At 40.8% G+C, this 22,833-nt stretch overlaps 1 protein-coding gene and 1 pseudogene across 4 annotated transcripts in view; both read right to left on the reverse strand.

Moving 5' to 3' along the window:
* The window catches only part of LOC114312275 (G-type lectin S-receptor-like serine/threonine-protein kinase At4g27290), a 40,143-nt gene that overhangs the window by 8,146 nt on the left and 9,164 nt on the right, over positions 1-22,833 (reverse strand). Inside the window, exon 1 of one of the 3 annotated variants that reach the window (XM_082880020.1) lies at positions 830-2,484. In XM_082880020.1, the coding sequence (XP_082736146.1) occupies positions 830-2,147 (1,318 nt within the window). In that variant the 5' untranslated portion in view covers positions 2,148-2,484. Of the gene's footprint in view, positions 1-829; positions 2,486-22,833 lie in introns of those variants that run through there. The other 2 variants (XM_082880019.1, XM_082880018.1) reach the window with 2 other exon arrangements.
* Positions 3,584-6,106, reverse strand: LOC145795484 (replication protein A 32 kDa subunit A pseudogene; annotated as a pseudogene). Its single transcript, XR_014336487.1, has one exon. The product of XR_014336487.1 is annotated as a replication protein A 32 kDa subunit A pseudogene (transcript).

Genomic DNA, 22,833 nt, shown 5'->3' on the forward strand with positions numbered 1-22,833 from the left:
AAGCCTAATTTACTTTAATTAATACCCTTTATAGTTAAACCGATGGCAAATTTTAAAAACAGAACTGAATCACTGCCTCTGATTCTAGATTTTCCCCTATGAAGTGTTCTCCCAACTGTTGCTGAATGAACTTTATAAGGGTGACACCAACAAATTGCCCAAAAGCAATGTAAATACATTATTCATCTTTCAATTTTGGAGTTTTGGACAGCTTGAAATACTAAAGAACCAAGGGACCCGAGGACAAGAATGATTGATTGGTTTCTTGTTGGCTTGTGTTGCAACTTATATCTAGCTGAACCAAAAATAAAATAAAAGAGGCAAAACATGGTTCAAAATCCTTCATTGAAATTCCCAAAGCTACCAATGGATTTGCATAAAGTAATTAACCAAACCTGAACTTTGGGCTCTCACCTTCAACAGAAGACCAGCAGTATTAATACCAATATCGTCCATTGGATAAGCCGTCTCACCTTGGTCTGCCAGTGGGCTATTCGTTGAACCATTGATGGTCATTTGCTCACAATTATACCATAATTCAATTGACATTTTACAATTCATGTGATTATTGAAACTATTGGGTCCGATATATTCCAACCCCTTCCCATCTTTTGACGAAAATGAAACTGAAAAGATTCAAATGATATAAAGCACATACTCTAAGAACCATACATACATTTTGTCCTTAAACAAAATCAAATTTTTATAATCATCATCACTTGTATGTTTGTAAAACCACTAATCTATATGTTTGGCAGTCAAAAAGAGCATAAATCTTTCAGTTATAATGTAAAATCACTAATCTATGCATTTGGTAGGAATTTCTTACCTAACTCAGAGGAAGCCATCCTTATGTAAATGTCTTGCCCATTTTCACTGAACTCTCTCATATCAATCAATTCATCAAACCAAAGCAAGCAGCCACTTCCACCTTCTCTTATGTCTAAATTTGTGTAAGCCATACAAGAGCAGTTTTTCAAGCATTGTATCTTGCATTCCCTCAAGGTCATGTTCTTGTCAAACCAGGAATATTTTGTGTCTGGCATTTTATAATGTGAATACTTGAGAAATCCATCTCCTTTATGGCAATCCAATAGTGTCCTCCGAACACACCCATTAGACCAATCTCCACTTTCCCATTCCTTTGGGTATTTGGGCACAAAGTTACTCAAACAACCACATACTGGCGAGTTTCCAACGTTACAGCTACCATATGGACCACACAGTTTATAATAATCACAATTATCTACCGGTGCAGTCAGGTAAAGGACCCATTCCTGGGTTCGATCAATCCATGTCGAGCGCTGCATAATGCCATCATGACTTAGAGCAAACCTGGAAACAACTGAGCTGTTAACGAGATCATAACCATAATACACCTCCTCCTTGGTGAAAACCAATCCATATGTGTAGATGGAATTTGGTTTAAGGTTTGGATTCCCACTGAATCCAAGACCATTCCATGGTCCAGTCCGGAACAGCTCAATGGAACCATTGCTCAGAATAAGTTGTGGATATCCTTGGGGATCACACCGAAATGCAAAATCACCTTGACCTGGATCATCGGAGCTCTTCCATGATGAAAGGTGCCGCTCTAAGCCACTTACAAAGTTTTTTCCAAGTTTCATGCCTGGTAAAAGAGTATCACATGGATGATCAAAACTTTGCCAGAGAAAATGCTCTGGGTTGTCATCATTGGCATATCTCACAACAAGATTTCCTGACTCTAAAAGTTGACCAATAGGATCCTGTACTGTGGATCTTGTCACATTGGCAGACCAAATGACACTGCCGGTACCATTGAGAAGGGCCAGAATTCCAGGGTCAATTACCTTCAAGACACCTGATGAATCGATGAGTGGGATTTCTCTGTTGGCAACCCATACAACAGTCCTAGAAGATATTTTCTTGTACCATATTCCCAAGTATTGATTCTGGGAATTGCCCGGGCTGAAAAATCCCATCTCAAATCTCCCACCAGATGAAACTATGGTCTGGCTGCCTGTAATGAACTGGGTTTTAGTTATTATGTCCACTGCACTGGACATTATTAACATGGAAAATAAAGAGGCAAACAAAAAAGAAAGTTTGAGGCCTTCCATTGATGGTCTAATGTCCAAATTCATGGAGTTCATCTGTTTTTCCATTATTTATTCAATTTATAAATTAACACTGAGGAACTTTTGCAGCACAGTTATTGTTCAGTTGGACTTTTCTATACTTATTACATTTCAGTTGGGCTTGGAGTCAACTAAGAAGACATGGAATTCCACAGTCAGTTAATGCTAATTTGAATCATCTTCATTTCCCCCTCATTGGCTCATTATTTGCAGTAAGTCTTCTTTTCCCCTTCACTGGGTCATTATTTGCAATAACTCTTCCTTTCCCCCTCATTGGTTCAATATTTAGAAAAGCATCTTACCTTAAATTCTAAATGTACCTTCCAGCTGGAACTTGGAACAACCAGATATTGGGAATCTTTGATAATAAAATTCATGGAACATTATTTGTTCGTTTTTGACTGGGTAAATGGCTTGATATCTTCTCTGATGGGTAGGGGTGTGCGCGGTGCGGGTCGGTGCGGTTTGAGAGAAAAATAGAAACCGTATGGCGGGTGGCGGATTGATAAAAGTGTCACTAGAATTTGCTATTTTCCTTATCGAAAACCGGCGGTTCGGTTGGCAAATAATGGCGGATTTGCCTTGGCGGTTCAAGCGGATTGGCGGTTTATAAAAAATATAATTCAAATTACAAAACTTAAATCAAAGAGTAAAAAAAAAGACGAGAGATATCGTAATGTTAAGCATCTTGTGAAGCTTTCTTCTGATGCAGCAAGTGTAGCAACAACATGATAATATCAACGACTATACCATCAGTTCATTACAAGCATCTGTGGAAGCTACAATGATCAAATACAATACATAAAATTCCCCTCGAGCAGTAATGTAATACTATATTCTAAGGTATAGAACAACAAGCAAACTTAAGTAAAAAAGAATTTTTAGAATCCTATAAAACATGATTTAATAGCGGTGCGGGTCGGTGCGGTTTGGAAGAAAAATAGAAACCGGCGGATTGATAAAAGTGTCACTAGAATTTGCCATTTTTCTTACCAAAAGCCGGCGGTTCGATTGACAAATAATAACGAATTTGCCTTGGCGGTGCGGTTCGGTGCGGTTTTGGCGGTTTCGGCGGTTTCGGCGGTATTATGCACACCCTTAATGCTGTTATCACTGAAACTGAAGAAGTTTCAAACACATATCAAGTTATCCCTCTCAATGCCAACTTTAGAAATTGTCATTTTCATCTTCTGTTGCTCTCTTTTTTTATTTTTTATTCTTTCTTTATTTATTTTTATTATTATTATTATTATTATTATTTGTTAAAACCTATCACCTACTTCACCCACTTCACCTACTCCACTACACCTACTCCACCCACTTCACCTACTCCACCTACTACCTATTCTTCTCTTCTATATATAGGAATTGTAAACACATAACATTCAATCAATCAATAATACAATCAATATCTATACAATTCTCTATTTTTCTTTATACATTAAATTTCTACATGGTATCAGAGCAAGGTTAAGAAGCTAGTAATTCTGCTTCACCGGCAGGCGGCAGCTCACCTTGGCCGCCCGCCGGACCTCTACACACCCACCAAGTTTGTTCCACTCTTTCCAATCACAAGAACAACCCTTCTTCTTCAAGCTTCAATTCACACTTTCCCTCTGCATACTGAACTCTCTCAGTCACTCTCTGCTTTTTCTCTCTCTAAAATCCATTGCTGAGAGAGAGAGAGAAACCCAGAAAAATGCGTTTCCTCCTCCTCTTCCTCCTACTCCAGTTCCATCTCCACAGCTCCGCCGCCGCCAAACCAGGTCGCTTTCCGGCCTAAACCTCACCACCTTCAAGTGATGATATACTTCTACACCCATCTTCATGGCTTCTGTGAAAGAAGAAGCCCCAACAGGAAGAATCATAAACTCCTGCATTGCCAATTTGTTGCCAGCATGTGAACCCCCATTGATGACATTGAATGCAGCTGTTTGGGTTTGCAGACTGAGGCTGGGTTGTGGTGCTACCTTGCAGCTTTGTTTTGGAATTTTGCAAATGGAAATGTATGCACTCAATGAAGTGGAAGGAAATCTCATCAAAAATTTGTCACAGGCCTAACAGAAAAGGCAATTAATTGCCTTCTGCCTTGAAGACTTTTTCTGAGCCCATTGACATGAACATATATTCCATCTTGTATGTTTTCCATTTCCTTCGAATCAAAAGCTTCGTTAGCCCATCGGTTACAATCAATTCGCCCTGTTCCATCGTCGAGAGTGAAAGCAACATCAGTGACCCTTTCAGTCTTTTTAGACACCATACCAATCAGTGTAACATTGACTACGTCGACTCCATCAACGACGTAATTGGATTTTTCATCGCCAGAGTGAGCGGATTCGCTTATCTGCTTCACTGTAATCGGAACTACTCCGTAAGCGTTACGATTTTTGGCAGGAGAGGAGCCGATATCGGTGGCCTGGGTTGACTGGGAAGACGTAAATCCACCGCCACTGAAGGCAGAGTTGCCATCAAACTGACTCGCGAACATTTCATCCCTTCCACCTCTTAAATGCCCCATGGCAGGGACATTCTACCGAAGTCCAGCACCTGGTGAACCACCGCTTGTTAAGGTTGGAGACAAAGTACAGAAGGGACAGGTTCTCTGCATCATTGAGGCCATGAAGTTGATGAATGAACCCACTTTCAACTCCACATTCTTTTTTTTAATCAACCCACTATCTCTCTCTCTGGTCCCTTTTTTCTCTCTCTCTACTCAAGGATCCACCACTTTGTCCACTTTCCAACCCCTTCCTTCACCTTTTGCACTCCACTCACCATATCTTTACCGATTCAGGGGACAAAGCATATATATCTTTTATTATTATAATATATTACCTACACTATTATCCTTCACTCACCCTATATCTATATATCTACTGATTCATCAATATATCTATATAATAATTTTTTCACAAACCTTTATTTTATTTTATTTTAATTTTTTTTCTATCTTTCTTTTTCATCAATATTTCAATATTCTACAACTCAGTTGGTGAGTATCATATTTTTTCCATTCTCTTTTTATTTTATTTTATTTTTATTCCCATACCAAAAAAAAAAAAAAAAAACCAAACAATTTACAAATTTGCACAACACCCATATTTTATTCATCTCCGGGATCAACCCCGATCACAATTTTACAAAAAAAAAAAAAAAAAAAAAAACAACCAAACCAAACCAACACAACTACCTCCACAGGCGGGATTTTTTTCTTCTCTACTCTGCCGCGGGTCTCTTCTTCTTGCCTCCGTCCTAGGCGGCCCTTGACGGTGTTGCCTCCGTGTTTCCCACTCCACTAGGCACGATCACTACTCCCTGCTCCTCCACTGCAGCATATGGCGGACCTCCAAATCGGAACATCACAGTGGCCTTCCGCTTCAGCTCCTTATTTTCCGCCTTTAGCACACTTATCTCTGCTCGAGCATCCTTATACATGCGCTGGAGCAGAGCCAGTTAGGCGTTTAACTGTTGCACCTCATTTGTCCTACTCTGCAACCGGTGTGACAGGTTTGTGACCGCCATCATGGTCTCCACACATGACTTCAAAGTATACTGATTGGCCTCAATATCAGTTTGCACCGCCATTTTTTGCTCCACCGACCGCATCGGAAAGTTCAACGGAGCAAAACCAGAGGCGCTTGGTTGAGGTTCACTGGCCACCGCACCAGTTATCTCTCTTGTTGACTCGTTGAGGTCGGGAAAGAGAGTGAGCAGACCACGGGACGAAGAGGCCATATTCTGGGTAGCTGAACGGGAAGACGAGGCCATGTTATGGGTTGCTGAGTGTTTCAGAGAAGGGTTGGTTACAGAGTGTTACAGAGTATCTCTCTCAAGACAACGAAGAGTTTCTCAGAGGTTTTTAGCCAGTTTTTTGTCTTAGCCTCTGCCTCAGCCTCAGCATCCGTCTTGGTTAAATAGCCAAGGCAGACACGCGCATCACGCGCCACTTGACGCTAGACGACAAAACGGGCGCGCAAGCCAATGCGGTGACGCGCCTCGCCATCATATCCGGCACGCCTTTTTATGGATTGGGCACGCCTTTTGATGGCACGCCTTTTGAAAGATTGGGCACACCTTTTGAGGGTGCAACTTTTTAAGGGTCCGACAAGACTCTGTAAACTGTCCCGACATTGATTCCGGTTAGCTCCTTCATGGGTCCGACAAGACTCTGTAAACTGTCCCGACATTGATTCCGGTTAGTTTCTACAAGGGTCCAGCAAGACTCCGTAAACTGTCACAACCACTGTCACAACATTGTCTGCTACAACGGTCCGACATGACTCCATAAACTGTCTTCTACATCGGTCCAACACGAGCCAGTGTCTTCTACATCGGTCTGCCATAACCATACAGTCTTCTACAACGGTCTGACACGACCATACAGTGTCTCCTATCCATTTTTTATTTTTCAGATTATTTTCTTGTTTTGTTACTCTCTCCAAACTCAAGTTGGTTAGTTCCTATCCCCCTTGAGTTTGCGGGGGGCTGTTAAAACCTATCACCTACTTCACCCACTTCACCTACTCCACTTCACCTACTCCACCCACTTCACCTACTCCACCTACTACCTATTCTTCTCTTCTATATATAGGAATTGTAAACACATAACATTCAATCAATCAATAATACAATCAATATCTATACAATTCTCTATTTTTCTTTATACATTAAATTTCTACATTATTATTATTATTATTATCTATAGGATAAGCATACAGATAACAAAAACTGATACCGCTATCAGCACAACAAACCTTTATTAATCTCTCTATTAGACATCAAATTGGAGAGCAGACAGTTTTTTTTTTCTTTTTGGGAGCCTTCTAAAACTTTCGTTTCAATTAGTGGTCCAAAGTGTTGGAATCGAATCCCATGGACTATGAACAATCAGTCATGATCATCAGAATAGTCTAAACCAAATTGGCACTCCGTTTGGATTGACGGGTTTGGTGAGAAAAGAAAAGAAATTGAGAGAATGAGATTTCTCATCACTTGTTTGAATGATTAATAAGGTGAGTGATGATGAGAAACGGTGAGAAAGCCAAATCACACCAAACTTAAGTTTTGTTTCTCGCCAAAAGTGGTGAGATTTGGGGAGAAACCAAAACTACTCTTTTAATCATAGTCCCTCCATTTGGATCGTGAGGTGAGGTAAGAAAGGAAATGATTATGGTTTTTTACCATTATGTTTGGATGAATAAAAGAGAAGAGAATGTGGTTTTTCACCTATCTTGTTTAGATAAAGTAAATAAGAGAAAAGACAACAAAGTGTTGTATTTCATTCGACCGAAATAACCTTTCATAGTAATAAGTTATGTTTTTTTATAAGGGTAATTTTGATATTTTAAAAAACTTTCATTAAACCCAATTCCTTTCTCACCAAATCTCACCACTTTTGGTGAGAAATAAAGCATAGGTTTGGTGAGAATTTTTTTCTTATCATCTCTCATTATTTCCCACCATTTCTCACCTACTTAACCATCCAAACAAGTGAATAAGTTTCCTATTTTCACCATTTCTTTTCTTTTCTCACCAAACCTCTCTATCCAAACTCCAAACGGAGTGACAGTCCTTCCAAACAAGAAAGTGAGAAACCACAATCATTTCTTTTCGTTTCTCACCTAGGTGAGAAACTCTAATAATTTCTTTTATGTTCTCATTTCTCAATCCAAACGGAGTGTGAATTCAGATGACCAAATCTGTAGTCAATCTGGACATTTTGAGGAAAGAAAGGCATTTGAAATTTCATAAGACAGGGCAAGCAAGCTAGTAAATAAAATGCAAACCAATCCGACCACCCTTTCATAGTGTTAGTGTAGCTGTAATTAGCTGTTAGTGTAACTGTAATTAGCGGTAAAGTAAAGCTTTAATTATGTTGTTCCCTTAGTGCACACTTTTGTGCTTTCTTCTTTCAGTCCTTTTGAACCTTTGTACCCTCTCCCTTCTATAAAGGAGAGTAATCTTCCCATTGTAAACATATACTGAATAGATCAATACACTTCAGTTTATTCTTTCTCTCGCTCTCTCTACCAAACTATTGTTACATGGTACCAGAGCTGAGTTCCTTTTCTCCGTGATCTTAGTCCCGTACACAGTTGCACTACAGAACTGCTTCCGAGCCGTTGTATCTTCCTACCAACCTGCTCGGAATTTCCTCACGATTCCAACGGCACCACCCACATCACCAGAAAATTCTTCACGTGCCCTCACGCGCCACTTCCGTGTTCGGCGCGTCTCTGCTTCCGCTGCCACTCTCATACGCGCTCTCACGCGCCTTCTATTGCGTGCTCACGTCATCATCTGACGTCAGCCCTACCCTTTGCGTGCGCCGCACCTACTACTGTGCGCCGCCGTATTGCTATTGTGCGTCGGCGTGTACCATTTTGCTCTCTTGCGCCGCGCATGCACTGTTCTGTTATCGTGTGCCGCCCGCCGTCCCTATTATTGTGCGCCGCTCCTCTGATTGCTATTGTGCGCCACTGACATCATCCGGCCCTCTGCTGACGTCATCTTTGCACAACAGCCCTTTTCCCAGCTATTTCCGACCTTCCAAACTCACTGGTACGCTCTGTTTTACCAGATTTTGCTCCTACAGGCATGTTCCTATTTATTTAGTCTTACTCCACTTTTAATATGGATCGCCATGATGCCTCCCATCCAATTTCTGTTCTTCTTAATGGTTCCAATTATGTACTGTGGGCCTAAGCCATGTCTTCCTTCCTCAAAGGACGAAAACTTTGGCGTATTATCACCGGGGATGTGACCAAACCGGTGAAAGAGGACGCTAAACCTACTGCCATATATGAAGACCGACTCGAAGATTGGGACAGTAAGAACTAACAGATCATTACTTGGCTTCCGAATACCTCTGTTCCCTTTATTAGTCTTCAGTTTGGCCGTTTTCAACTGAACTCTGTTACCAATCCTGCTAAAGACAATTGGGATTTTTTGAGAGATCGATATCGGACTACAGGTCTTGCCCATCAGTATCAACTTCAGAGTCAACTTCACTGCATGCGCCAAGAATCAAGTCAGTCTATTAATGACTTTCTTTCTCAAATGTATTCTGTTTGGGACCAGCTTGCTCTCTCAGAATTGGCATGGCCTCATCGAGAAGATGTTGCTTTATTCACTACCTATCGTAATCAGCAGCGGTTGGTTCACTTTCTCATGGCTCTCACTCCCTCTTTTGAGCCCGTGCGTGCCTCTCTTCTTCATCGCCTCCCATTGCCCACTCTTGAACAGGCTATTTCTGAGCTGTTATCTGAGGAGACTCGTCTTGGTACTCTCCAGACTCATCATATGGACTCTGTTCTTACCACTCCTCAGTCACGACCCTCACCGACCCAACGGTCCACTGCTTGCATCTATTGTGAGAGTCGGGGCCTTCCTTCTATCATCTTCTGGTTCATTTGCCCTATTCGATCCTGCCGATATTGCAACAAACTTGGTCCTGGTCATCTGCAGCAGGATTGTTTTCGCAATCCATCCTGGTCATCTTCCACTAGCCACTTCTCTCGCGGTGACTCTTCTAGGGGGAGCTCTCATCGTCAGTTTAATAGCACTGTTGCTTTTGCATCTAAGGATTTCTCTGAGTCTCCTGTCCCTGTTTTTTCTCAAACTGATGTTGAGGCCATGTTCAAACAGCTTCTCTCCACCTCTGGTACACCTCTACCTACTGCTTTGTCTGTGACTCCAGGTAACTCTTCTTGGTATTTTGACTCCGCCTGTTGTAATATTATGACTTCTAATATAGCGACCCAGGTTTTCACCCCAACTTTCGTTGTGTTCTAGACTCGGATTCCGCGATTTGTATACTGTTGTCTATGTCCTGTTTCCTTCCTTTAACTCTTTGTATTTGAGTTTTGGATTATGTTGGGCGTGTTTGGAATAGGTTGGTTGTTAGTTAGTCTAGAATGTCGTTGCCCAGATTTTGGCTTCTTCGCTCGAGCGAGGCTTCTTACGCTCGAGCGAGCCTTGTGTAATCTGTTCTTCGCTCGAGCGAGGCTTCTTGCGCTCGAGCGAACCTTGTGAAATTGTTTCTTCGCTCGAGCGAGACTTCTTGCGCTCGAGCATGCGTCTGCGTTGGTAACAGACCTGAAGTTTTGCATTCTACGCTCGAGAGACGCTTTTTGCGCTCGAGCGAGGCGACCTTTTTGTGTCTGGTCACTCGAGCGAGAACTCCTTCGCTCGAGCGAGCTTGTTCATATCAGATCGTGAATGAGACATTTCAGAACACTTTTGCAGCTCACTCTCTCTCTAAAACTCTCCAAGAATGCAGGTTTTCATACTCTCTCTCTAGAATACACTTTCTCTCTAAGATTTCATCTAGATCCGTTGTGTTCTTAACCCTAGTGTCTTTGTGAATAAGGTAGAGGGCTTCAAGAGCTTCATGTTAATCCAAGTAAGAGTCAATTTCGTCATCTTTGGAGTTTTGATCTTGCTTGCCTATCTTCTACACTTAAGGTAAGGATTTTCTTTGAGTTATATATATGTTTTTGCAAGATCAAGATGATTTTTCAAAATCCTTTGATTAGTTTTGAAAATTAATTGTTGATTCAAGAAAAAGAGTGATTTTGAAAGAGGGTTTACTATTTGATCCTTTGAGATAGAAATTGGGAGCTTTTGAACTATGTTGATGAAAGAAAGATGTTTTGGTGAGATCTTCTCTAATATTTGAAGATGAATGGTTTTGGTGAGAAAACCTAGAAATTGGGGATTTTAAGAAAGATGTTGAAAATCTTTAGAATATGTTGTTATATCTATTTTGTGTGTCAAAATAAACGATGTTTGAAATGTGGGAGTTATGTTATTCCTCGGATGAATTGAAATAAATGTATTTATTCATCTTGTGAAATTACATGGAAAGGAAAAATGGGAATTTTGATCACAATGGTAGCATTGTGTGGAAGAATTGGAAATGGAAGAATTGTTGCATTGTATTGATTATTGTTGCATTGGCATATCAATTCATTTGATTATTGAACTTTGGAAGTTGATTTGAAAACTTGCATTGAGAAAGGAATGTTGAGAAACAAGTTTTCATGAAATGGTTTTGGGGTAAATACAGTGGTAAGTCTTGAAAGGTAGTGTAGAGAATAGGTGTCGAGCCTTCCAGTCAGTACTGGTAAAAATGACAGATTATGGGTGTCAAGCCCTCCAGTTGATACTGGTAAAAATGAAAAATTGGTAGTACTTGTATAGTCTACTTGCAGACACTGACTTAAGGATTACCAGAGTTGTATTTACCGCCCCTCGAATAAAATTTGATAAATGTTCAGCAGTTGAAATGGCATGACATCATTGAGCATGTTGGTTTTCAAAAAGATGAAGGTGTGTTTTACTTTCAAAAAGGCATGGCATGGCATAAGCATTCCATCTCTTGAGACTTGTGTAAAATGTATATACTTTGTTAAGAATTCTCTACTGGGCTTTATGCTCACCCTACGGGACTTTTGTGCAAGAAATGATGTGGTGATTTCGCCTAACTGAAGGCGTGGAAGTGTGTGCCGAGAGAATAATGTGCTCATTTGTTGTGACTCTGATTGCAAGCCAAGGGCTTTGTATGTGTGGGTTTGAATAACCGTTTTGTGTAACCAGGCTCAAGCCTTGGAAACTTGTAAACCCTTGGGGGTATTTGTTATTTAATTAATTATTGTTGGATTAATTGTATTGTCGCATGAAGACTATTTACATCATGTAATGCAAGTATGAGGATTTATTATCAGTTTTACTTTAAAGAGCCATGACTATTGTATTATCATTTGGGCATGAAAATTGGGGCGTTACAACTTGGTATCAGAGCTACCGGGTTTGAATACTTGAAGCTCGTGGGAAGTGGTTATTTTACCACAATGGGTTCATGCTGCATGATAGATTGCATGATAGGAAGATGTTGTACATTTTGTGATTATGTGATAACATGCTTATGTGGCTATGTGGGTATGGGGTTGGACTTTTGGGATGTTGTTTGCACTTGTTAAATTCCTTGAGGTCTTTTTAGAAGGGTACTTGATCAATACTCGTTCTACTAAGAATTCTTAGTTTTCGTGGGACGAATTTCATCATGAAAGAATAATCCGTATGTGTTACATGACTAAGTGCTTATGTGGAATGATATTGAAATGTCTATATAGAAGTGAAATGTATAGAATTGCGGTGATTAGACGTGTGAGGTAAATTGCGGGCACATATGAGTTAGTGTGCTAAATCTTTTTTATTGTCCTTTATAGGATGTCAGGAAGAGGTCAAACCCATGATGGTAGAGGCGGGAGACGTGGTAGGGCTCGCCGGGGTGTGCCTGAGGTCCCGGTGCAAGAGGAAGAGTCAGGCTAAGCTAATATGGCCGAACAAGCGAAACAAGTGGGTCAAACCCCAATGGGGGCCCTAGCTAGAGAAATAGCAGGGGCTATGAACTTGTTGAGGGCGGAGAACCAAGCCCGAGAGAACACCTTAGAGGCAAGAGCAAGTTTCCTTACTAGGGAGTTTTTGCGGGCCAAACCGGATGAATTCGATGGTGGCCGCGAGCCTAAGAAAGCGGATGAGTGGCTTGAACAAATTGTGAAGACATTTGAAATGCTTCACATTGATGATAGCGAGTTGAGAGTGACTCAAGCGAGTTACTACCTTAAAGGGGATGCGGGTCAATGGTGGAAGTATGCCAAGAGTAGAGTGGAGCCAACATGGCAAGCCTTTGTAGTTGCTTTTCCAAGATAAATATTTACCTCCCACTGCTAGGGAGAGATTGATGCAAGAGTTCAAAGACCTCAAACAACTCGACATGACCGTGGCCGAGTTCGAGGCAATCTTCTATAATTTCTCTAGGTTTATGCCAGAGTTGGTGGCAACTGAAGAGCACCGTTGCATTGAATTCGAGAAAAAGTTGAAAACCAATTTTTTTTTTAAAATTGTTGGAAACATGATTCGGAACTATGACTGTCTTGTAGAATCGGCGGCATACGTAGAGATTTCCGTGTAAGCCGAGGAGGAGAGGCTTCGGAGTTCGAGGTCTAGGGGCCAAGAGTCTCAAGGAGACTATAGGCAAAATAAGAAGAGCAGGGGTACCTTTTCATCCCAGCCCTAACTACAGCAGTCTAAATCCACTTTTCCTTTGCCTAGTTCGGGTTCGGAAAAAAGTAGCTGACCTGAAGTGTGTGCTGAGAGCATAATGTGCTCATTTGCTGTGCCTCTGATTGCAAGCCAAGGGCTTTGTATGTGTGGGTTTGAATAACTGTTTTGTGTAACCAGGCTCAAGCCTTGGAAACTTGTAAACCCTTGGGGGTATTTGTTGTTTAATTAATTGTTGTTGGATTAATTGTATTGTCGCATGAAGACTATTTACATCATGTAATGCAAGTATGAGGATTTATTATCAGTTTTACTTTAAAGAGCCATGACTATTGTATTATCATTTGGGCATGAAAATTGGGGCGTTACATCCAGCTCTACTATATTCTCTTCCATCTCTCCCTCTACTCATCTTCCTTCCATTCATACTGCTGATGGTTCTCTTATGTCTGTTAGTCATGTTGGTATTGTTTCCACATCTTAGTTATCTTTACCTCAAGTTTATCATATCCCTGCTCTAACCTTAAACCTTATCTCTATTAATAAATTATGTGAGCTTGGTCTAATCGTCACATTTTCTGCTAATGGTTGTTTGGTGCAGGACCCTCAGACGGGACAGACTATTGGGATCGGCCGTAAGTATGGACGTCTCTATGAACTCATTCAACTTCATGTTCCTGACTCCCCACAGATCGCTGCTCCTGTATCTGCTTCCTCTTTGTTTCCTTTTCATCTTTGGCATTGTCCCTTAGGACATATTTCCGTTAGTCACTTAAAGTCTTTAGTTTCTAGTGGTCAATTGGGTCGTGTACTTCTAGATACTTTTGATTGTATACCCTGTCAACTTGCAAAAAAACCTGCTTCATCATTCAATAAAAGTACTTCCGTTTCCCATGCTCCTTTTGATCTCATACATTCGGATATTTAGGGCCCATCTGCTACTACTACCATGGGGGGATCTCGTTATTTTGTTGTTTTTATTGATGATTATTCACCTTTTACTTGGCTTTTTCTCATGAAAACTCGATCTGAACTTTGACATCTTTATTATAGCTTTGCCAAAATGGTCCACACCCAATTTTCAAAGACCATTAAAAATTTTCGCTCTGACAATGCTATGGAATATCGGGATACCGATTTCCTTTCCTTTCTTCAGAGTCATGGTACTCAACCCCATCATTCCTGTGCTGGCACGTCCCAACAAAATGGCCGTGCTGAATGAAAACATCGGCATATTCTTGACACTACTCGCGCTCTCCTTCTCTCTTCTTCCTGCCTTGAAAACTTTTAGGGAGAAGCTGCCCTTACTGCTGTGTACACTATCAATTGTGTTCCTACCCCTGTCATCCATCATCAAACTCCCTTTGAACGTCTACATGGCACTTGTAATACCCCTGTTCCGTAATATGTTAATTGGTCCTTAATATGAGTATGATTATGTGTTTAATATGATTTTGTGTGCCATTATGTGGTCTTGGATTTCTATCTGTTCACCGTAGGAATATCTGTTTGATTTATCTGCTTTGGAAATTTAATTGGAGGCCTTATCGGCCACAGAACCCGAAATTGATTACGCCATTGGGATTGGCATAATTTTTGGAACCTATGGTGAAATTTAATTGAAAATTGATTCGGGTCAGATTAAATCGGTGAATTAGAGCCCAATTATCTTATTAATATTATATTGGCCTTAGTGGGTTTTGTTGTGAAGTCACTACACACTCTATCCTCTCTTTTTCACTTCATTTGGCTGAATTTGGGACTCAAAATAGAGAGAACCGGCTGTAGAGAGAGAGAAGGAGAGAATTGTGTGATTTTTGGCTCAAGCTTGGGAATTTGAAGATTAAGCTCAAGATTTGGCTAGAACTTGAGTGTTTAAGGCTCCTAGGTGAGTAATTAACCCTTGAATCATGGGTTTTTGTTTGCTATTTGTAAATTCAGAGCTGAATAAGAATAAAGAACATGAATTTAATTGAGTATGATGAAATTGAATTGATTTTGTTGAATTGAAGCCTAAATTGTGCATGCATGTAAGAAATTATCTTAAATTTGCATGTTTGATCTTGAAATACATGATTCATGTAGAGTTTTGGTTAAAGCTCATGATGTAATCACCAATTGTATTATCTAAGTTGAGAATCATCACATGCATATACAAATTATAAGGTTGAATGCATGACATTGTTATGTTGGTAATGAGTTTGGTGGAAAATGAGCCATGCATGTGTTTGATTCATGAGATTAAGTTCCATGTTGACGTATTCTAGTGTTAGTACAAATATATATGAGATTGGAGCCAATGTATGCAAGAAAAATTGGTCGATTTGGAGCTCAAGAACTCATTCTGGAAAACCCAGAATTTTGGTGTCCGCTCGAGCCGGGGGGGGAACTACCGCTCGAGCGGGAAATATGTGCTCCCAGCACTTTTTGCAGACATGGTGTCCGCTCGAGCGGGGAAGTTGGCGCTCGAGCGGGGAGCTATGTAGATGGGCCTTCCGCTCGAGCGGCCGAGTTCACGCTCGAGCGGGGATTTGATGTAACCAGTACTTTTGTAGGCCCTAAGGGTCCGCTCGAGCGGGGACCCTGTTTTCTGAAATTCTGAAAATACATTCTGCGTTCTGTTTTCCGTTCCCTTTCACTTCTAAGCACTCTTAGGCATACTTTGAGCATTGTAATTGAATTAAAGAGATAAGAATGAAGCCTAAAGAGGAATGTGTGAATTAAAGAACGGATTGAGTGATTTGTGACCCATATATGTTATGTGATGTGTAGGGTCAAGCTCCAGGGCAAATTCACAAGCCGATCACTGTGAGTAATATCTTAACAAAAGATGTTTGAATATGTTGTTGTCCTATTGCTTACCTCTATGTAAGTCTGTAAGTTCATTAATTTGAATGGTGGACAATGTCTGATATGAAAGTTTGCAATGGGTCAGAGGCCGTTTTGACAAGAAATAATGAATGGGCCAGAGGTCGTTTTGACAAGCATGAATGAATAGGCCAGAGGCCGTTTCGATATGAATGATTGGGCCAAAGGCCAGCTTGACACGAAAGTGTGAATGGGCCAAAGGCCGTTTTGACATAAACGAATGGACCGAAGGTCGTTTTGACACGAATGAACGGACCGAAGGTCGTTTTGAGATAAATGAATGGACCGAAGGTCGTTTTGAGATAAACGAATGGACCGAAGGTCGTTTTTACATGAACGAATGGACCAAAGGTCGTTTTGAGATAAATGAATGGACCGAAGGTCGCTTTGAGATAAATGAATGGACCGAAGGTCGTTTTGACATAAACGAAAGGACCGAAGGTCGTTTTGACATGAATGAATGGGCTAGAGGCCGTTTTGACACGAATGGATGGGCCAGAGGCCGTTCTGACATAAATGAAAGTATAAATGGGCCGAAGGCTAGCCTGATACGAACCACGGTCACTTGACTTAAATTGTGTATATATATATGTTAAATAGAAGTATGAATTGGGCCCAAGGCCGTTTGGAGTATGTTGTTCTACATATCGTTTGTATGACTTCTTTGTTTGATATTATTCACTGGGTTATCGCTCACGCTCATTCATGTGTTTGTAGGTGAGCCAAGAGAGGTCCAAACCCAACCTCAGTGAAGTTTGTGTGGAACAACCAAGGTTTTGAAGAGTCAGCCCTCGCGTCTCACGAACGAGGCACGTCTTCGCCCTTTTGCTATCTTGTGTCATTTTGTCATGTTGGTGAGGACTTTGGTTTACGTCTGTATATAGTTTTGCTTGGCTGACTTAGATTCGAATGATCCTGTGTGTACAGAGGTTGTGTTAGTACATATTTTGATGTGAGTTATTAATATGTATCTGTATGATTGTTATGATGTGCCATGTAAGCACAGCTCTATGGACAAAGTTTTAAATTGCTTCCGTTTAGCCCCCATTAACTCTGTTAAAATACGTTTGGTTTGGTTTGAGGCCGTAGGTAATCTCATGATTACTGGCCAGTTACGTCCTTAACCCATGGGGGCGGGTTCGGGTCGTGACAGCACTCCCCTTCCATACACCAATCTTCGGGTTTTTGGCTCTGCTTGCTTTGTTCTGCTTCAATCCCATGAACACACCAAGCTTGAACCTCGTTCTCGTCTTTGCTGCTTTCTTGGATATGGGATTGAATATAAAGGCTTTCGCTATTGGGATCTTCTCTCTAAACGTCTTCGAATCTCCCGCCATGTAGTTTTCTAGGAGCACAAAATGTTTTTGTAATAACCCTCACCACTGCTTACCGATAAACACTGATTACCGTTAAACTGAACTGATCATGACTGATAACTGAACTGATTAAAGTACTGAATTGAACTGACTGACTGAAAACTGGAATTGAATTGACTGAGTGTGTATGTTAATTTGTATTCTATCTGTTTGATTGATTATTTGATCTGTTAACGTTTTATGTTTAAACTGCTAATTGAAGGCCTTATCGGCGGCCGAACCGGGAATTGATTGATGTTTTATGATCCTCATAATTAATGTGAATTTATGGTGTATCTACCTGAAAACTGATTAGGTATGACTAAATTAGATTAAATATTGATCAATTGCATAAGTTTGACTTAATTACCAAACTAGCCTTAGTGGCCACTCAATATATAACATCTTAGAGCCTCATTGCACTCACACGTACACATTTCATCAGCTCATCCCTTAGACTCAACCGACCAAGTAGAGAGAGAGAGAGAGAATTGAGTTGATCTTGGATTCATCTTGAAGAATTGCTTGGTAATTGAAGTATTGGTTTCATAAATGAGCTCCTAGTCTTGCATTGGAGACCTAAGGTAGAGTAATTACCCTCTTGTTTATCTTGTTCTTGCATGATTCATGTCAAAATTGAAGATTGAGCCATGGATTAGTTCTAGCATGTTGACATAGAGCATAATTCATGCATACATGTTTGAATTGTTGAGTTGTGAGTTGATTTCATGGTAAAAAGGTACATGCATGTCCATAACTTTGTAATGGTCCATGTTTTCAACTTGTTTTTGGATCAATTGGCTCCTTAGAGCATCAAATTGAAGCTTTGAATTGATTTGAATTCATGCATGTTTGCATGTTCATATTGTTCATGATATTGGTTTGAAATTGGGTTTGAATTAAACACCCTTGGGCTTTGATTTCTCAAATTGAGCTTTGAACCATGTTATTCTATGTGTTTATAAAGGTTTTCCAGAAAAATGGGCACAAGAGGATTGGTTTTGATGCATTTGAACCTGGTTTTGGCTTGGAGGTGCAATCTGGAATTCCCAGATTTTGCACTTCCGCTCGAGCGGGGAATTGGTGCTCGAGCGTGGAATCCGAGCATCCAGTATTTTCTCTGCACTGTTTTACAGTCCGCTCGAGCGGAGGATTGGGCACTCGAGCGGAGGCATGTGTCTCACGATCGAGCGGGCATCGAGCGTTCGTCGAGCGGAGATTTCACCCATCCAGTACTTTTACAGTACGCTCGAGCGGGAAAGTTGACGCTCGAGCGTGTACCTTTGTTGCATGACTGCTCGAGCGGGTAAACCTGCGCTCAAGCGGGACTCTGTTTTTCTGAAACTTCTGAAATTGCTTTTTGAGTAGATCTTTGCATCCTCATCCCATTCTAGGCATTCTTAGGCCTAGTTTAAGACATCTTACTGAGGATATAGATGTAGAACACACCGAGGCATTAGGGATTAAGTTATTATCTTTCCCAGCTGTGTAGCTTAGTGTGTTCAATCTGTTAACTGTGTAGGGTTGGCGACTGGGGAGACACGCTCTAGCATACTGTAGCCCAGAACTCTGTGAGTAATGATTGTGTAACGATTGTGTAAAGATATGTTTACAAATGATTATCTTCTTAACAACTGAACTGTACTGTTTTCTGAACTGATTTACTGTTAACTGAATGAATGTATGTCCTATATTCTGAACTGTATTGTGGCATCCTTAGCACCTACTGCTTACTGTTACTGTGACAGAATTCTCTGTCGGTTCCCTTGTTGGAACCACTACTGTTTACTGACTGATGGCCATCATTACTGTTCGGTCTTTTAAGACCTGCTGCTTACTGTACTGTTATGCTACTGGGTGTACCACATACGACTGTACTGACTGAACAACTGAAATACTGTTTAATTGAACTGTTTTCATACTGTAAGGACATTCATTCTTAACCTCTTTACGCATTATGTTATTCACTGGGTTTTAGCTCACTGCTCATATATATATGTAGGTGTTCAGGCACCAGACCGCGGCTAGGAGCGTCAGGGTTACTCCAGTTTTGTCAAGCCAGCCTATGTGCCTCACTGCAAGGTTCCGAGCCTATCGTGTTAAGGCTTAGGGGTGTTTTACAATTCCCCCTTCTGTACTGTCTTACTGTTTGTATAGACCGAATGTTTACTGTACTGTTATGCAGGGATTGAGTCCCTAGTCTAAATGATTGTAAATAGTGTGTATACTGTTCTGTACTGTTTATGTATAAATGTATGAGAAGTCTTTTTGCATACAGACTGTCACAGCTCATTGGACATTGTTTATTTACTGTTTTGGCTTCCGCCAGGCCCTGTACTCTGTATTACTGTATTACTATTCTGCAGGCCTTCGGTAATCTCGGATTACTGGCCAGTTACGGTGCTAAACCCATAGGGTCGGGTTTGGGTCGTGACAGTTTTCCTCCCTTTCCTCCTTTCACTTACCCGCACTCTCCACTCCGGTCATATTTACTAATCCTTTCATAGATCTCTTCTCTAATAATTTTGATACAGGTTCCTCCTTCATCGAGACGCCCTTGTTGATCCCTGATCCCATCCAGACTGTTCTCTCTGATGGTCCACCTCTCATTGCACCTTCTAGTCCGTCTCCTCATTCTTTGCCAACTCTTCTCCCTACCGATCCTCCCATGGGTCGGCCACACCGGGTAACTCAACCACCTATTCATCTTCGTGATTATATTGTTGGGTCTGCTGCCTTTTCTACTTATGAACTTACCTCCTATCGTGAGGCTTGTACCAATCCTCATGGTACCACTCTTCTTCTTCTTTATGTGGATGATATGATTATCACTGGTAATGAGGTAGCTGGTATTTTTCACCTCAAACGTTTTCTCCATCATCAGTTTGAGATGAAGGACCTTGGTACTCTTAACTACTTCTTAGGCCTTGAAATCTCCCATGATTCTACTGGTTACTATTTATCCCAGGCCAAATATGCATCCGATCTTCTGGCCCGTACTGGTCTTACTAATTGCAAAACTACCTCTACTTCAGCCGATCCTCAGATTCGTCTCACTCCTCTCGAAGGAGATCTCATCTCTGATGCTACTCTTTATCGCCAGCTAGTCGGTAGTCTTGTCTATCTCACTGCGACTCGTCCTGACATTGCCTATGTTGTTCATCTTGTTAGTCAGTACATGTCGGCTCATTGCACTCCCCATTATACTGCTTTACTCCACATCCTTCGCTACCTCAAAGGCACTCTATTCCATGGCCTTCATTACTCTGCTTCCTCCTCTCTTGAACTGTGTGCCTTTTCTGATGCTGATTGGGTTGGGGATCCTATGGATCAACGCTTCACCACGGGTTTCTGTTTCTTCTTAGGAGATTCTCTTCTTACTTGGCGTAGCAAGAAACAATCCCTCACTGCCCGCTCTAATACCGAAGCTGAACACCGAGCTCTTGCTGATACTACTCAGGAACTTCTCTGGCTTCGCTGGCTCCTTGTTGATATGGGCGTTTCTTCTTCTGGTGCTACCTCTCTCTATTGTAACAGTCAGAGTGCCATTCAGATTGCTCACAATGATGTTTTCCATGATCGCACCAAGCATATTGAGATTGATTGTCATTTCATTCGCCAGCATGTTACACGTGGCGTTGTTCTTCTTCTCCCTATTGCTTCTGCCGATCAACCTGCTGATATTTTCACCAAGGCTCATCCTCCTGGTCGCTTCAGTGATCTTATTTCCAAACTCAAGTTGGTTGATGCTTACCCTCCTTGAGTTTGCAGGGGGATGTTAGTGTAGCTGTAATTAGCTGTTAGTGTAACTGTAATTAGCTGTAAACTAAAGCTTTAATTATGTTGTTCCCTTAGTGCACACTTTTGTGCTTTCTTGTTTCGGTCTTTTTGAACCTTTGTATACTCTCCCTTCTATAAAGGAGAGTAATCTTCCCATTGTAAACATATACTGAATAGATCAATACACTTCAGTTTATTCTCTCTCTCTCTCTCTCTCTCTCTCTCTCTCTCTCTCTACCAAACTATTGTTACACATAGCATGGGAATAGTGTAGCTTCTCCAGTGAACTCCATTTGCATACTACTAGAGGAAAATAACATGTTCACATGTTATCACTACCAACTTCTTCATTACTACAGATGTTTGGACATCTCATCATGTGCAGCTTCAATTTGGACAAGAGTATTTCACTGAATTTCTTCACCTTCTATGTTGAGTGAGAGAGAGAGATAAGTATTAAAAGTCTCTTATGGATAGGGTAAATTAAACTGACCTCCCCTGAGGTATCTAACTAATACATTAGTACCCCTACCATTCTGGAAATTACATCACCCTCCCTATGGTTTCCAGCCACATTACAATTTCCACCCTTTATTAGTCAACTGTTAGGTCAACTAACAGATAGGGCTGATGCCAACTATTGAAAATTTTAAAATACCATTTGTGACCCTAGTAACAAATTCCCTCTTGTATTCTATCTGATCTCTCTCTCCACTGCCTTGTACCAAACTAACAATAGGCATAAAAGTGGAAAAAAAGAAAGCTTCTCCCACAAGCTAATCACACAACAATCTAAAGCCCCACAATTGTATACAAAGCATCAAAGAATTGAATGCCCAATTTACTAAATAAAACCATAAAACCAATCCATTAACACTGACTAAAGATTATGGGTTACAAGTGTTACGACCAAACCCACCCCTAGAGGTTAGGATCGTAACCGGCCAGTAATCATGAGATTACCTACAGCCTCAGACAGAATACAGATATATTTCATAATAAGGAGCCAGAAGTGGAAACAGAAATACAAAATTTTGTCCAATAAACTGTGCATAAATGGCATAAACAGAACTTCTCATATATTAATAACTCACACTCATACAAATCATGATAAGATTCCATATGTCCAAGATCTTTCAAAACATCATTGTGGTCGAGCTTATATACAGAAGTGGTCGAGCTTGACCAGCAAAAGGAAACAGAAAAGTAAAAGACAAAAGAACAAAAGCCTCGCTCATGAGGCGCTTGTAATAGACTCCTCAAAATTTGGTTTCCTTAATAGGTTCACTAAGGCTAGGGCTAGATATCCCGCTGCTCACCTACATACATATAAATATAACGTAATGAGCGAAAGCCCAGTGAATAACATCAGAGTAAAGGGTTTATGTGAATGAGTTCAAATAATGACATAAGCATTTATATTTATATCATGAGCAATACATAACAGAACGACCTCGGATCCAACAGATAGCAGAACGACCTCGAGTCCAATATATGACAGTACTACAAAATGAAATTGATCATATCATGACAGAACGACCTTGGGTCCAATCATTTACAGCTGTATTACGACCATTTGGTCAACTCATAATAGATAATCAAATTTATCTGATGTTCCGAATGACCTTGGGTCCATCTTATCA

This window comes from Camellia sinensis, chromosome 7, assembly GCF_055761805.1.
Source record: "Camellia sinensis isolate YWXY chromosome 7, ASM5576180v1, whole genome shotgun sequence".
NCBI classification, from domain to species: domain Eukaryota; kingdom Viridiplantae; phylum Streptophyta; class Magnoliopsida; order Ericales; family Theaceae; genus Camellia; species Camellia sinensis.